This window comes from Notothenia rossii (assembly GCF_949606895.1).
Source record: "Notothenia rossii genome assembly, chromosome: 6".
Lineage (NCBI taxonomy): Eukaryota > Metazoa > Chordata > Actinopteri > Perciformes > Nototheniidae > Notothenia > Notothenia rossii.
Window position 1 is genome coordinate 19,965,665 of NC_136909.1, and position 16,859 is coordinate 19,982,523.

The 16,859-nt window shown below is 39.9% G+C and overlaps 2 protein-coding genes across 3 annotated transcripts in view; one reads left to right on the plus strand and one right to left on the minus strand.

The window, feature by feature from the left end:
• The window catches only part of unc5ca (unc-5 netrin receptor Ca), a 176,420-nt gene that overhangs the window by 123,961 nt on the left and 35,600 nt on the right, over positions 1 to 16,859 (plus strand). For both annotated transcript variants that reach the window (XM_079688098.1, XM_079688099.1), the window contains exons 5-6: positions 14,098 to 14,278; positions 16,554 to 16,721. In XM_079688098.1, the coding sequence (XP_079544224.1) occupies positions 14,098 to 14,278; positions 16,554 to 16,721 (349 nt within the window). The remainder of the gene's footprint in view (positions 1 to 14,097; positions 14,279 to 16,553; positions 16,722 to 16,859) is intronic.
• On the minus strand, positions 4,761 to 7,678 carry LOC307043574 (uncharacterized protein). The gene is made up of 3 exons (XM_079688100.1): positions 6,567 to 7,678; positions 6,172 to 6,454; positions 4,761 to 6,071 (listed from the first exon to the last, which is right to left on the minus strand). Exons 1-3 carry the CDS (start codon positions 6,938 to 6,940, stop codon positions 5,418 to 5,420), a joined length of 1,311 nt encoding a protein of 436 aa, XP_079544226.1. The 5' UTR covers positions 6,941 to 7,678; the 3' UTR covers positions 4,761 to 5,417.

Below are 16,859 nucleotides of genomic sequence, written 5' to 3' on the forward strand. Positions count from 1 at the left end.
AATATTAAGGTTAACCTTCAAGGGAAGACTGTATCTGCCTTTCTGTCGGATTAGTGTGATCGATGTCTTGTATAACAGTGTAGGAGCAAAATAACAAAGATACATATTTTCTGCATTGATTAAAGGGGAAAAAAATGCTATGAAAACCCTATAAAAAAGTGCAAATTAAAAAAGTCCACATTTTAATCAAAGGTGTTATGAACATCAGTGTGGGATGGTTGTCGATGGCGACCCAGTTATGTCAGTGTGTTTAATTAGGTCTTTATGTCACTCGCATGGATCTAGTTAATTAAGCTGCCAGAACGTCTGAAATCCCATGTTGGCATGCACACATATAGTAACAGACACACTGAAATCCACACACACGCGCACGCTTCCCTCACTGGCATCCAGTATATATGTGTGCACATGTACAGTGACCTTACGTTAACCTGCACAATCTGCCTGGCCTGCCCAGTCCTGGCGTGTGCTGTGGGTTGGTGCCTGTGGTAAATTCCCCACAGTAGCAGTGGGCAGCAGGATTGTCCTAATCACCTCCCAAGTGCCAGTGAGGATACCGACAGAAACACCAGGACATATGGCCAATTAAGACAGGGATATGAAATGACACAGAAATAATGTAGGTTACTGAAAGTCACATTCCACCCAATCAATAAAACTGAGTGGCAAGGTTATTATAAACAACCTTTTCCGACGTCTGCACGGACATCAATAATGTTCTTAAATAAAGCCTGGAAAATAATTTCTTAGTGCTGTATTTGATTTTTGTTTTCTGTCCCTCTAGACAGTTGATTGTATTTAATTGTGTCCATTTGTGTTTTTGCATAACATCTCCCTGTTGTTTGTCGGTTTATCAGCAGTTGTGTGTGCTTTATTAAATGTGGTAGCAATCAACGTTAGGAATAGGTCAGGTTTGAGTTAGTTTATGAGGATTGCTGTATGTGCGATGGACTAAAACTCATGGCCCGAATAAAAAGGAAGATAGGCTTTGTTTTATTCATTGTAAGGGTTACTAACAGGAGAGTGCAGATAGAAGAAGAGTGTGTTAGTGGGAGTTAGGTATAGCCCTTGAAGTAGAGAGGACAATTAGTTTAGAGGTTTTGTTGGCACTAAAATATAGCCATTTGTATTTGTTACATGTTACAAATTGGCAGGTTTAGAGATGCCAAGAGAAGAGTCACAGTGTAGGATGAACACACACACACACACACACACACACACACACACACACACACACACACACACACACACGCCACTTTGCACTTGCAAATTACAGTACTTCAGTGATAATGTTAGAAAATATACATCTAAAAGTGATTGTTTACTTCATTATGTAGAATTGGCTATAATGTGAAAACAGGAAGAACAGGATCTGTGTGGTCTGAAAGCAAATCTAGTAAGGATATATATTTATAGTCTGTATAGGCTCAATGTAAGATACTCCCTCTTACTGTATATTTATGGATGGAAATGTATCTTTATCATATAAATGTAATTTAGCATCCACATTATTCAGTGTTGAAACAATGGTACAGCAGGGTCCAATATTTTAACATAGTCTCTGAGCTTGGCTCTTTTATACTCAGTGGCCACCATGAATAAGGAATAAAATATACACTTCCTGGTGTGTCATGGTGGTTTTATTTGGTACATTAAGTGTTAGATTTCAGTTTAAGTGCTACATTTATTTGATGCAGAGGCAAACAGTTTAGGATAAATTGTTTTGGTTTTTTTGTTTTACACAATGATGGTTACTCTCCTGTAATTGCTTGAAACAACAATTTCTTTTTGTTCATCTTATCACAATGAGTTAATTATTTTGTCTAATATCGATACACACACACAGTCTTCACCATATTCATGTGCACTCTTGGATTACATTTCTATTAGCTTTCCTCGATTGAGTTTGAAGATTGTTGATTAGCCAGTAATGGCCTTTGTTACTGCACTAATGAATAGCTTGATTACTATTCTACTTAGCTACACATCAGGAGGCGGGAGATGTGTGTGAATGGTTGTGCACGCGTGTGCTTGTGTGTGTGTGGCGTTTGTTGGTATTATCCTCTGACGAACACACACAGACAGTCATAGCCAATTGTCTGTGTTTGTGTCAAGAAAGCTGATGGCAGCAGAAGAGAAAGATGGATGGACTTCTGTGCCAAACCTCTTCTCTCATCCTCCCGCTCTCTGTCTTTGCTTTTCAGTATTTCCTCGCCAACCTGCTCTATGTTTTTCCAGCCTACTGACACTCCACCATTGTGTTGTTCTTAATACCTGCATCCCTTCCACCTCTTTGTCTTCCTCTGAACCTTCTCTTACCTCACTGTCTTTCGTACAGTATGTGTTTTTTTTTTGTTGCTTTAATGTCCTCCTTCTCTCCTTTCTTGTTTATCTCTGTCTCAGTTCCCTTTCTGCTGACTGGACTGAGCAGGCTCTTGAGAACTGGGTTGGCATATTGCAGTTGGTGTGTGTGTGCATGTGTGTGTGGCTATGTCAACATGTCTGTGTGAGCATACGTGCATGTGTGGGTTTTTGATAATGGAAACAAGCATGCCAATTACTGTGATGGCTCTCTAGATGCCAGTCAGAGCCAATAATAATGAGTGTTGCACATCTGGCAGTGTGCACGTGTGTGTGTATCTGAGTGTGTGCACTGGTGGAGAGGGGGTGGGTGGGTAATCATGATTGGGGAAGGACATTGTTTAAGGTGGAATCATGCTTCTCCAAAGATGCATATAAAGGTCTCTACAAAGCATCGAGAGGAGCTGACAGCTAACCCATCAACCTACATTTCAACATTTACAACACTTTCCTTTAACGGGTCTGTCACAAATAAACCAGAATAATTGTTTTCACTGCAACAAACAACTCAAATCGCTCACTAAAGGTTTTTAAAAGTACAGTTCAATATTGAAAAGTACAATAAAAGCGTATGGCACAACATGTTTACTTTAGTAGCTTTCAACCATAATCATTGCATCATTCTGTGTGTTTACCTCATACAAGCTTGGCTAAACAAATAAGTCATTATATCAATATTGTTTCTATGAGACAGGGTTGCGTTGATATATCTGGGATGCAATCTGTTTATTTTCTCCTTATGGCACATCCTCAGTCTGATTCATACAAAGATGTGCTAAATTGGTTTGAAAATGTTTGAATGTATTGGCGTGTTTCCCCTCTTTACTTACAGTTTTTCTCAATCGCTAAACCCACTTTTTAGAATCTAAATTCATTTCTTCAAAACAAGAGCATAGCCATCTAAACAGAAACACACTTGCCATAACTCTGAATATCTTTTGCAAAATGCACTTACATGACCAAAACTGAAAATACTGGTCACAAAAAAGAATAAGTCGATCGAAACAGAACAAATTGTCCTCTAATGAGACAAATGTGTTTTCATAACTGAAACTCCGGTCACCATAATAACCCATTCTACCATAACAATATACATTTCTTGCAAAGTGCTCTAAGGCACTCAAAACTAAAAATACCCCTTCCAAAACCAGATACCTTCTCCAAAAACAAACATTTGTCAGCTCATGAGAAGACTATTTGAACAGTCATTACTAAGTGGCACACTAAATACTGAGTACAATCATCAATACACAAACCTCAAGCTATCGATATTGGAAACTGAACGGAAAACTGACAAGTTGGGAGAAACAAACTTACATATAGGAAAAACAGAGTCTTACTGTAACTATGCCATTGTTTTTATTGTCTCATTTTCAGAAGAGCACCGTAACAGAAACAAAAGACGAATAGCAATACACTGGAAAAAAATAACATGGGTAAATGATGTAAATCAGCAGTAAAGCAGAGAATGAGATCTATATAACTTTACTGATCTGCTCTTTGGCGTCTGTCTGGCCACATAGCCTCATCTACGTCACAGCGTATGTCTTCCCTTGCAAGGCAGCGTGGGAAATATCTCCTTGCGTGTCGACACCACCCTTGACAGGATTCCGCAGAGATGTCCCGACAGCCAGCATTCATTGCGTCCAAAAGGGGCATTCTGTCATGAGGATGATGGTCATAAACCTTCCATCTCCAGGCAGAGAAGAACTCCTCAATGGGGTTTAGAAATGGGGAGTATGGAGGGAGGAACTCCATGGCCATGTGTGGATGAGCCTCAAACCATGCCCTCACGTCACGAGAGTGGTGGAATGCCACATTGTCCCATATGACCACGTGAACCGACCTCACTTGATCCCTCTCTTCTGGTGGCACAAGTCCGTCATACAGGACATCCAGGAAGGCAAGGACACGTTGCGTGTTATATGCTCCCATTAAAGGGATGTGAGCAAGGACGCCTTGTGTCGAGATAGCCGCACACAATGTTATGTTTCCTCCCCTTTGGCCTGGAACAAAGACTGTCGCTCTTTGCCCAATAAGGTTCCTCCCACGTCTCCTCACTTTGGAGAGGTTGAAGCCTGCTTCATCCACATATACAAAAACATGTGGTAATGCATTGCCTTCCAGCTCCATCATTCGCTAAAGAAAATGAAACAAACAGAGGACCGTTTTACATTACTGTAAGCAGTCAGACATACTAAAAATATAGGCAAGCCATCAGTGTGATTGAGGTCCTTACCTGTACATACCGGTGCCTTAACTCCTTCACACGGTCAGAGTTGCGTTCAAAAGGAACCTTATAGATCTGTTTCATTCTGAGGTGTTGCCTCTTTAACACTCGGTCAATGGTTGCAACACTTATAGACTGAATGTTACTGAAGACATCCTGGTCTGCAATTACAGTTTTTCTCAATCGCTAAACCCACTTTTTAGAATCTAAATTCATTTCTTCAAAACAAGAGCATAGCCATCTAAACAGAAACACACTTGCCATAACTCTGAATATCTTTTGCAAAATGCACTTACATGACCAAAACTGAAAATACTGGTCACAAAAAAGAATAAGTCGATCGAAACAGAACAAATTGTCCTCTAATGAGACAAATGTGTTTTCATAACTGAAACTCCGGTCACCATAATAACCCATTCTACCATAACAATATACATTTCTTGCAAAGTGCTCTAAGGCACTCAAAACTAAAAATGCCCCTTCCAAAACCAGATACCTTCTCCAAAAACAAACATTTGTCAGCTCATGAGAAGACTATTTGAACAGTCATTACTAAGTGGCACACTAAATACTGACTACAATCATCAATACCCAAACCTCAAGCTATCGATATTGGAAACTGAACGGAAAACTGACAAGTTGGGAGAAACAAACTTACATATAGGAAAAACAGAGTCTTACTGTAACTATGCCATTGTTTTTATTGTCTCATTTTCAGAAGAGCACCGTAACAGAAACAAAAGACGAATAGCAATACACTGGAAAAAAATAACATGGGTAAATGATGTAAATCAGCAGTAAAGCAGAGAATGAGATCTATATAACTTTACTGATCTGCTCTTTGGCGTCTGTCTGGCCACATAGCCTCATCTACGTCACAGCGTATGTCTTCCCTTGCAAGGCAGCGTGGGAAATATCTCCTTGCGTGTCGACACCACCCTTGACAGGATTCCGCAGAGATGTCCCGACAGCCAGCATTCATTGCGTCCAAAAGGGGCATTCTGTCATGAGGATGATGGTCATAAACCTTCCATCTCCAGGCAGAGAAGAACTCCTCAATGGGGTTTAGAAATGGGGAGTATGGAGGGAGGAACTCCATGGCCATGTGTGGATGAGCCTCAAACCATGCCCTCACGTCACGAGAGTGGTGGAATGCCACATTGTCCCATATGACCACGTGAACCGACCTCACTTGATCCCTCTCTTCTGGTGGCACAAGTCCGTCATACAGGACATCCAGGAAGGCAAGGACACGTTGCGTGTTATATGCTCCCATTAAAGGGATGTGAGCAAGGACGCCTTGTGTCGAGATAGCCGCACACAATGTTATGTTTCCTCCCCTTTGGCCTGGAACAAAGACTGTCGCTCTTTGCCCAATAAGGTTCCTCCCACGTCTCCTCACTTTGGAGAGGTTGAAGCCTGCTTCATCCACATATACAAAAACATGTGGTAATGCATTGCCTTCCAGCTCCATCATTCGCTAAAGAAAATGAAACAAACAGAGGACCGTTTTACATTACTGTAAGCAGTCAGACATACTAAAAATATAGGCAAGCCATCAGTGTGATTGAGGTCCTTACCTGTACATACCGGTGCCTTAACTCCTTCACACGGTCAGAGTTGCGTTCAAAAGGAACCTTATAGATCTGTTTCATTCTGAGGTGTTGCCTCTTTAACACCCGGTCAATGGTTGCAACACTTATAGACTGAATGTTACTGAAGACATCCTGGTCTGCAATTATTCTGGCCTGAATCTCCCTTAAGCGGATTTCATTGTTGGCCACAACCATATCAACAATGGCAGACTCTTGTTCTGGAGTAAAGGCCTTTCGTCTGCCACCAGAGCGGGGTGCTCTTTCAGTTCTATCAATAAATATTTGAGAATGTTATGTACTGTAATATAAAAACAGTGATCGAAACCTACATCAAAATAGAAATGCATGAAGTGCTGTAAAAAAGGGTTACAGTAGCTTACCTATTTTCGTGCCTGAAGATCCTAATAATGGATGCCACTGTTGATCTCGGTATATTGGGCTGAACCCTTTGGCCAGCCTCACTGAGGGACATGCCATGGTTTATGACGTGGTCCACAATAGTTGCACGGGTGTTGTCCGAAACTACTGTTCGCATTGGTCCCCTTTCAACTCTTCCACCACGCATACGTACAGCCCTCCCTCTTCCTCTCTGAACATGAGGGTTCCCTCTTCCTCTCTGAACATCAGCTCTCCCTCTTCCTCTCTGAACATCAGCTCTCCCTCTTCCTCTCTGAACATCAGCCCTCCCTCTTCCTCGCTGAACAACAGGGTTCCTTCTTCCTCTCAGAGCTCCTCTACCTACTCGATCAGCCATTTTGTTTACACAAACATCTTACTGAAGTGAGGGAGGTCTTTTATAGGATTCTCACTAATTACAATTACTATAGGAAATTCATTGATGTCAGCTGTGAGCAATTCATTTACATGGAAGTGAAGTACTCAATTCACCCCAATACAAAAAAAAACATTTCTCAATGTGCAAAAAGGAAAAGACCACAATTACTGACTGTAAAAATGTTGTATCAGCTATAGCTAATCCTCCCCATATGAACATCTCAAAGACCTATGCAAGTCATATCAACACTATTATAGCTTTACCGGCACCATTTAAAAAAATATTTTAAGTACAGTCATGCAAATTCTATCATGTAAATGTTTTCAATGTAACATCATTACTGTAAGGTATACAGTACATTCCATGGAGTTACCTTTTTCAATGGGGTGATTGACTGATAACAAGTGTTAATATTTTGCACATCAAGTGTCAATTAGTGTAGCTATGGTCTAAGTTTATGAGGAAGTGTTATCCACTGTGAGAAGATTATTTGTTGTTTTGTAGACATGAGTTACACAACAGATTTTTGATCTTTGTGTAGAGAATTGTAACTTCAGTTAGAGAATTGTGTGATCTGTTTTGCAAAACACTGCTTAGCATCTGCATTTTGTGTGATATCAATGAGAAATGGTATACTGTTGTAGAGAAATGGTTTTCTGTTTCGATGGCTGTGCTGTTGGTTTGATGAAAGGAATTTTGATTCTAAATAGTGGGTTTAGCGATTGAGAAAAACTGTATTCTGGCCTGAATCTCCCTTAAGCGGATTTCATTGTTGGCCACAACCATATCAACAATGGCAGACTCTTGTTCTGGAGTAAAGGCCTTTCGTCTGCCACCAGAGCGGGGTGCTCTTTCAGTTCTATCAATAAATATTTGAGAATGTTATGTACTGTAATATAAAAACAGTGATCGAAACCTACATCAAAATAGAAATGCATGAAGTGCTGTAAAAAAGGGTTACAGTAGCTTACCTATTTTCGTGCCTGAAGATCCTAATAATGGATGCCACTGTTGATCTCGGTATATTGGGCTGAACCCTTTGGCCAGCCTCACTGAGGGACATGCCATGGTTTATGACGTGGTCCACAATAGTTGCACGGGTGTTGTCCGAAACTACTGTTCGCATTGGTCCCCTTTCAACTCTTCCACCACGCATACGTACAGCCCTCCCTCTTCCTCTCTGAACATGAGGGTTCCCTCTTCCTCTCTGAACATCAGCTCTCCCTCTTCCTCTCTGAACATCAGCTCTCCCTCTTCCTCTCTGAACATCAGCCCTCCCTCTTCCTCGCTGAACAACAGGGTTCCTTCTTCCTCTCAGAGCTCCTCTACCTACTCGATCAGCCATTTTGTTTACACAAACATCTTACTGAAGTGAGGGAGGTCTTTTATAGGATTCTCACTAATTACAATTACTATAGGAAATTCATTGATGTCAGCTGTGAGCAATTCATTTACATGGAAGTGAAGTACTCAATTCACCCCAATACAAAAAAAACATTTCTCAATGTGCAAAAAGGAAAAGACCACAATTACTGACTGTAAAAATGTTGTATCAGCTATAGCTAATCCTCCCCATATGAACATCTCAAAGACCTATGCAAGTCATATCAACACTATTATAGCTTTACCGGCACCATTTAAAAAAATATTTTAAGTACAGTCATGCAAATTCTATCATGTAAATGTTTTCAATGTAACATCATTACTGTAAGGTATACAGTACATTCCATGGAGTTACCTTTTTCAATGGGCTGATTGACTGATAACAAGTGTTAATATTTTGCACATCAAGTGTCAATTAGTGTAGCTATGGTCTAAGTTTATGAGGAAGTGTTATCCACTGTGAGAAGATTATTTGTTGTTTTGTAGACATGAGTTACACAACAGATTTTTGATCTTTGTGTAGAGAATTGTAACTTCAGTTAGAGAATTGTGTGATCTGTTTTGCAAAACACTGCTTAGCATCTGCATTTTGTGTGATATCAATGAGAAATGGTATACTGTTGTAGAGAAATGGTTTTCTGTTTCGATGGCTGTGCTGTTGGTTTGATGAAAGGAATTTTGATTCTAAATAGTGGGTTTAGCGATTGAGAAAAACTGTAAAGAGATTCAAAAATAAATGTACTGCCCAAGTTAAATTCATTTGATAAGTTGATACAAAGAGAACTCTGTGTCCTTTTCTGTTTTAATGTCCCTTCTTCCTCCAACACCTTGGTCTCAGCTTGCTATGAGGTGGCAGAGCATGCTGGAGTGGGCGGTGGAGGTTGGGGGTTGGGATTATTAATACTTGGTCGCACACACGCATACTAAGTCCACGCCCACATATAGGTAGACTAATCACTTTGGTAGCTCTTTAACCCACTCATCTGTGCTGCTAAAGGGATCCAGATACTACAGCTAATCAAGAGGATAATCATCCTAACACGTCAGTGATTTAAAGTCAGGCACACACACACACACACACACACGCACGCACGCGCACGCACGCACGCACGCACGCACGCACGCACGCACGCACGCACGCACGCACGCACGCACGCACGCACGCACACACACACACACACACACACACACACACACACACACACACACACACACACACACACACACACACACACACACACACATACACATACACATACACACACACACATAGTACAGCTTGATTTCCCTGCATGTCTCCGATTGCAGAATCACATTTTATTGTAACTGCTGTATTTTGTGTTTAGTCATAACCTTATTGTGTCTCTGTGTGTTTTCGCCTGCTGCTACTTTGAAAAATGAATGTTGTGATTCAGTGGCAGATTCTACCCAAAGACCCTGTATCTGTGCGCTGTTATCAACTCCCATATGAGACCCTTTGTAGTGGCTCTACAAAGCATATCATATTTTAGCATTTGTCATAGATATTCTTTGCTTTTTTATCTTACTTCTTGCTCTGTGGTCTGCCATTTGTTTTGCTTTTGCAAGATTTACACTGTTTTTGTCTTTGTGACACATTGTGACTATGATGTTCCTGCTCTCAGTCGCAGATATGCAGCAAAGCTTTGCGTTTCAAAACATTTTGTGCTGCTCTCCAGAGCTACAAAAGGGAGTATATATCTCTATACTTTATCTTGGCCTACTTTTATCTTGCACAGCATGAGACCAAGCCTCTGTTCCACTGCCAAAAAAAGATGAATATCTCAATAGATAGAGCAATAAATTACACTTTTCTACGGTTTTGATATTGCACAACACAAAATATGACTTTTGAACCTAAGTTGTGAGTAAGAAAACAAATAGGAGTATTTATTAGAATGTATCACATTTTAATGCACATTTATATCAATTGCAGATTCCCAGCACTAGAAGCACGTACATTATGAAGAACTTAGGAAAGACAAATATGCTTTTATCTTTGTATTCAGGAGCTCAAGATTTGAATTATACCTGTAGGTAAAATGTGTGTTTCAGTCATTGGGTCAAGCCGAAATAAAACGTGAACAAAGGAAGTGTGTAATTTATCAGACAAAGCCTCTATCCCTTTGAAAAGAAAGCCATTTCATTTCCTTGTCTAAAGGAAAAAAAGGATTGGACTCTTCTTGAACCTTTTTAAATCCTGTTACAGTTTAAACAGAGGACAATAGCATTGCTTATGTTTGTGCATTTTTAGTGTGTCAAAGCTGTCGTATGGTGTTTGTGATCACATGATGCAAGCTTTTGAAGTATTGTCATTTGTGTGTGTGTGTGTGTGTGTGTGTGTGTGTGTGTGTGTGTGTGTGTGTGTGTGTGTGTGTGTGTGTGTGTGTGTGTGTGTGTGTGTGTGTGTGTGTGTGTGTGTGTGTGTGTGTGTGTGTGTGTGTGTGTGTGTGTGTGTGTGTGTGTGTGCATGCGTGCATGCTTGCGTGTACTGTATGTGTGTGGGGAGACAGAGGTGATGCAGGGGCAAGAGTTAAAATAACAAATACACATTCTCCCCTGAGGTTGGCTTGATCCAATCAGCCACCCTTTGCCATTCACACACACACACACACAATTTCTCTCTTTGACACCAGCTGTGGCTAATGATGCGGTGGCAGTGGTAGTATAGCCACCACATGTGGTCTCTTTGTCTGAGCCCAGCAGAGCACACATCAGTCTCACAAGCTTCCACCTTCAGGCATCATCAAAGACTGTGGCTATTTTCATTACATCATCACACAACTACTATTAATGTCAGCTGCCATCATAGGCCTGTATTAGTATGAGTATTTTGATGGGACATGATCTGATCCTACATCTCAGATATAATGTTATGCTTTAATGACATTTTGTAACAATCACTAAGCTCACGGCACAAGCTAGAATGATTCATGAATTGATTACATGAACAACGGATTACATTAATACATAATCCCTACAATGGAAGTCATGTTTGATCACAGCCTTGTATGTGTTCTTCATTTTATGGAGTACTTTTAATGGATTACTTAGAAAAACATTCTAAAGTCGTTATCTTTTAACAAAAGCCCACACACACATACACACACACTATCAACTATCTATTGTGCATTTGTTTTACCACTGCAGAAGGAATCGAGTAAGCAATTCAGAAAGCAGAGGTCCCCCAGGTTAATTGAAAGTGGACTTCGAGTTACTTTTTCAAAGGAGGAAGACAAGTTTGTCCTCATGGATTTTGTTGACTGGCAGTAGTTTATTAACAGTGTTGGCTCAAATTAAGTAACAAAGAAGCGAATCAAATGGTTCAATATATGAACAGCAGTCTGCAGTTACAACATCTAAATCTTAGTTAGTTCTAAATCTGAGTGTTGAGTCTTGGGATTGCTGTTAGCAATGAAAGGTGCTTTAAAAATTGAATTTATTATTATTATTATACGTGTTTGAAGAGGCTTGAGAATTACTCATACTCTGTTTTATAATGTGGATTTACTTCACTTTAGATTTGTGTTTGCTTTTCTATCAGAATAAGTGACTAAGCTATGTCATGGTGAACCTTTTTAATCATGGCCTCAAGTCTTGCCTTTATTCAAATCAATATTCCGAGCAGCGTAATGGGCCATAACATACATTTTCGGGGGGGGGGATCAAGGGGGATTACATTGACTTGCCCTGTGTGCTTGAATATTTTACGCAGTCCCCAAATCAACCCAACAGACAACTGTTGGAAAGGTTATATGTAGTAAAGTTGTGGCTATTCCCAATTGGCGCTGGCAATGCAAAGATAGTAAAGAGAAAACATTGAATTAAATATGATATGATCCATTTACTCCAACTTGCACAAGAACAGATGAATAAAGTCAGGACACATTTGCAGTCCCTCTATGCTCATGTGGTAGCTTAAAGTGAGATTTCACATGGGATGGGTTTTTATTTTTGATCCATTTTAACTTTTGTTCAGCCTCCATTATTCCATGTCCCCTGGGTTGCAGGTTTATGGCCAGCTACAGATATTTTATGACAGTGCTTTGATCAATGAGAGGCACATTTGTGTCAGAGTTGAGACCCTCTCTGATGACTGTACACTTTTATAATTCAGTTAAGTCCATGCGAAAACTGCCAGTTGTTCCTGAAACAATCTTAAGGAGGCAATGTGGTTGCAATTTTAACTTAATAGTGTTTTGCTGAAGATATTATGTTAAGCTGTGTCATCTTCAGTGTGGAAGGTTTCTATGATTAAGTAGTTTAACCAGTAACCTTGAATCTCAAAAGAGCAGCGCTATGTTCCTCTTTGGCCACTGCTTATTCTACTATTCTGAGCATGTATGAATGACAGTCTGTATTACACACATTGTATTTGTATTTGTTTAGCACCTAGACTTTTTTGCACTTGTATTTTGAGCCTGAACTCGTTGCCTGAACATTCGCACTGAACTGTATATATACGTGTGTTGTGGTTTGTTTGTCGTATTTTCCCTCCAGTATAACCTTTCCTTTATAATAGAAGCTAAAAGGTCACACAGCATCTCACTTAAGATTGAGAATGCAAGGCTACAGTGAGCCCCATGGCCAAAAGAGCACTGCCAAACCTCTAAAGATCAGAGAGGGAAGCAGGTAGAATAACTGAGAGAAGACTGACAGCTGAGGCTGAGTAAGCTGAAGAATAACACTGAACTTCCTCTTTTCTGCATCTGAGATTCCCATTTCCTAATGTGAAGGGAGGAGGAAATTAAACAACGTGAATCAAACAACGTGGCTCGGACATTTATGTGCTTGCCATAAAGCTTGGACAGGCTGAGTTTATGAGGCTTTGGACCAGTAAATACAGCACTCAGGAAATGTGATTAGGCTCATAAATAGGATAGTTTCCCGCTGTCCTGCCCTTGCGGAAGCATATGTTCAGGACATTGTCCTCCTTTTCTGCACTGCCACCCATATTGTGAACGACCCATAAGATGTGGGTCTTTGCTGTTACAAATGTATGTTTCTGTGACTTGCTAAATGAACCTTGTCGGATTGGAAAACATTTCATTGTTCAATATGTATTGTATATTAGTAGTATTTTCGACCCTAAAAGTGTGTTTATTGGCTTGTTTCAAATGTATTTTATTTTAAAACCTACTATAAATGAAATTGTACCGATGTGTTATTGCATCTTCTGTGTTATCTAGAGGATAAATAATTGCAAATTCAAGAATGCCTTGGTGTTCGCCACAGTTTCCTTTCTTTCAGGTTGTATTTATTTACTCAGATTTGTGACACATCCTCAAAGCTTTTTTGTTGGGAACAATTGAAAATAAGATTACACCAGCATCCTATTATAAGATCTTTCATTGTACCTTTTTTTCAAATCTGGAAACATTGGACAAACAGGATTATACAAAATCCCCTCAACTTGATTATAGACTCTTTTAGATAAATACCACTTTCAAGACCATCAGTTGTGAAAACAAGATTATAGACTGATCCTATACTTTTATTTTAGCTGGCAATATATAATATAGCGGCACAAAATACATATTGTAATCTGGTTTGACTTTATAGGAGAAATACACCTTTCCACGATAAAATCAAGTCAAAAGCTCAATTTTGTTATTACACAATAACACAAATGACTGTTTATTCTCATGAGATACCTTTTTCTGATCGTTTCTCTTTGCGTGTAACATTGTAGAGAAACTTTGAATCTGATGTTCTTCTGTCTTTATCTCTCCCAGGTGGAGTGGTTGAAGAACGAAGAGATAATTGACCCGGCAGAGGACAGAAACTTTTACATCACCATCGACCACAACCTGATCATCAAACAGGCCCGTCTGTCGGACACAGCCAACTACACCTGCGTGGCTAAGAACATCGTGGCCAAACGACGAAGCACTACAGCGACGATTATTGTTTACGGTCAGTTTTCAAACACGTCGGTATTTGTGGGCGTGAACGAAAACATTATATTCTCACTAAAAAGCTTTAACTTTGTCCGAGTTCTTGTGTGTACAGTAGGTGACATGTTTTGTGTCTGAATATTTCACATATATGACATTTTTTAAATGCTAGCTGCAGCTAACCGACAATGCATCTGATCAGCCAGCCCAGCCCCCATCTGCCACATGAAATTAGCTCTACTGCCATGCCAACACGCTCTTTTTGTAATTAGCTTTATAGTCCCACACCACCCTTGACCTCACCCAATTATAATCTACCAATCACGCCTTCAGGTTTAAATTAAAACACTTGGGCTTTCCAAATGTCTCTGCTGTCAGCCAAGAGACCAACACCAAATAGATTGTGCAGCATATGGCATGATAACAGCTGTGAAAAACAACAAAAACTTTGAGAAGCTCAGTTCTGAATGGTGTGAGTTTGGTTTTCAAGCCAAGCTGAAGTCTGACAGGAAAAAGCTTGTTGAGGAAGATGCCTTTTATTTCTTGCCTTGTTTTTTCTCTATTTCCATTTTACCAAATGCCAGGCTGACATGAGAGGATAGGAAACATTTGGAGGAAAAAAGCAATGTATGGCAAAACTCATAAACATACCTCACACGCACAGTGTTTCTCTCAAGTATAACACTGTGTCTATTCACTAGCCGGAGTGTTTCAATCAAAAATAACCGTGCATGAGTCCGTGTTCGATACAGACAGCGAGAGATGGAGTGGTTTGACACTGATGTATCCTTACAGAAATAGATTGTTCAATCTGTGGTTCAATCTTCTCGGCTCCACAAAGGCTCGACTGACACTGTTGACAAGGTGAAATAATAGCGGGGAAAAAAACAGACAAACGTAATGGAAAGAAATGGAGTGGCTATAGATGTTTGTGAGACAGGTGAGGAGAAAGGAGAGACACAGGGAGACCAAAGTGGGAGAGAAGCAGCGGAGTGAATGAGGAAAGAGAATATGAAAAATGTACTTTACCTGATTTAACCTGTTACACTCTAAAGATTCATTTTTAATTGGACATAGAAGAGGAGTTGGCACTGTCCACTGGGCTGAGACAGAGCTGTGGAGACTATTTAATACACTTCACATTTTAACTTTATACCTATTTTTGTTGCTGCTCTATAGTCTGCACTTCTCGTTCTTGTGCTGCAACATATTTATTTATATCAGTAAAACCAAATAATGAAGCAACAGTTAAGTCTAAATTGGACATGGATAAGGTAAATATTTAGATGGTACAAAGAAAACAAGGGAGGAAGTGGAAAACCATTTACTGAGAAATAAAGAAAGAACTAGGGATTATAAAAAACACCTTACTTTGGGGTTAAGCAATATGCAGGCAGTATGTCAATTGATGTGTGTTTACCATGCCTAGACAGCTGCATCTGAAGGCGTATGCGTGTCAGTCTGTCCTTTATTGTTTGTATTAGTTAGCGTGAACGGAACATTGTGCTACAGTCCTCTGTGTGTGTGTGTGTTTGTTTGTTTGTGTGTTTTTTTGTTTGTTTGTTTGTGTGTGTGTGTGTGTGTGTGTGTGTGTGTGTGTGTCTGTGGTGTTTTCGTATGCGGGGAAATCCAGCTACTCTCACTAGATGCAAGGCTTTATTGCACATTAGTTAAAGTGTAGATATGGAATGAAAAACTTAAGTCACAGGCTCCTCCAACTGTGCAACATGAATATAGGACATAGAACGAAATAAAACAGATAAAATAGTGCAGGAGAATGTTTTGACACTAAACTTCCCAATCAAAACAAACAACAGTACAACAAATAGATCTATCTCTCCATTGAATATGATTACATTGTGATGGAATATGATTGTATTGCACTCACTGCCCATTTAAATTCTCCTTCATTACAGATCTCTTTTTTATAAACATGTTTGTTGTTCAATTATTTTCGAAATACTTCCTCAAGTGGCAATTTGAGGCAAGCTTATTCCACAGAAACATGCACATACGATGTTATTAGCATGTAAAAAAATATCAAAACATTTAACACATGCTTAAGTATAAGTTCGTATTAGTATGCATGTGAGATGTCGTCGATGATTGTGCTGTGTTAAGGATCTCTATATTATGCCACTTATTTTAGAGCTGAAAATAACAGCGCCTTACAATTAGTACTTTTAACAAAGCGTAAAATCAGCAACTTAAAATGCTCTCCAAAAACACATGATTGTTTGTTGTTTGTATTGTATATTGTATTTTGATTTAGTTACTGATCTCTCTTGCAACAGTAAACGGTGGTTGGTCCACGTGGACGGAGTGGTCTGTGTGCAACAGCCGTTGTGGGCGGGGCTTCCAGAAACGAACCCGCAGCTGCACTAACCCCGCCCCCCTGAACGGAGGACTGCCTTGTGATGGACAGGCCATTCAGAAACTGGCCTGTACCACACTTTGCACCGGTGAGTCTGTTCACTCCAATCATCCAGATTTATAAGGTTAGGTGCTAATTTGTTTTTAGTAAACTTTGACTTTACTGTATCCTTTTCTTAAGTGTGCTAAACTTCAAGAGCTAAGCTTAAGACATGAAGGAACTTATT

Bases quoted from the DNA above. Each gene is read 5' to 3' on its own strand.
- LOC307043574 (XM_079688100.1), bottom strand. From the start codon at position 6,940: ATGGCTGATCGAGTAGGTAGAGGAGCTCTGAGAGGAAGAAGGAACCCT. The intron at 6,455-6,566 runs GTAAGCTACTGT...ATTTATTGATAG, and splicing joins ATCTTCAGGCACGAAAATAG to AACTGAAAGAGCACCCCGCT. The intron at 6,072-6,171 runs GTAAGGACCTCA...CATTTTCTTTAG, and splicing joins TAAGGCACCGGTATGTACAG to CGAATGATGGAGCTGGAAGG.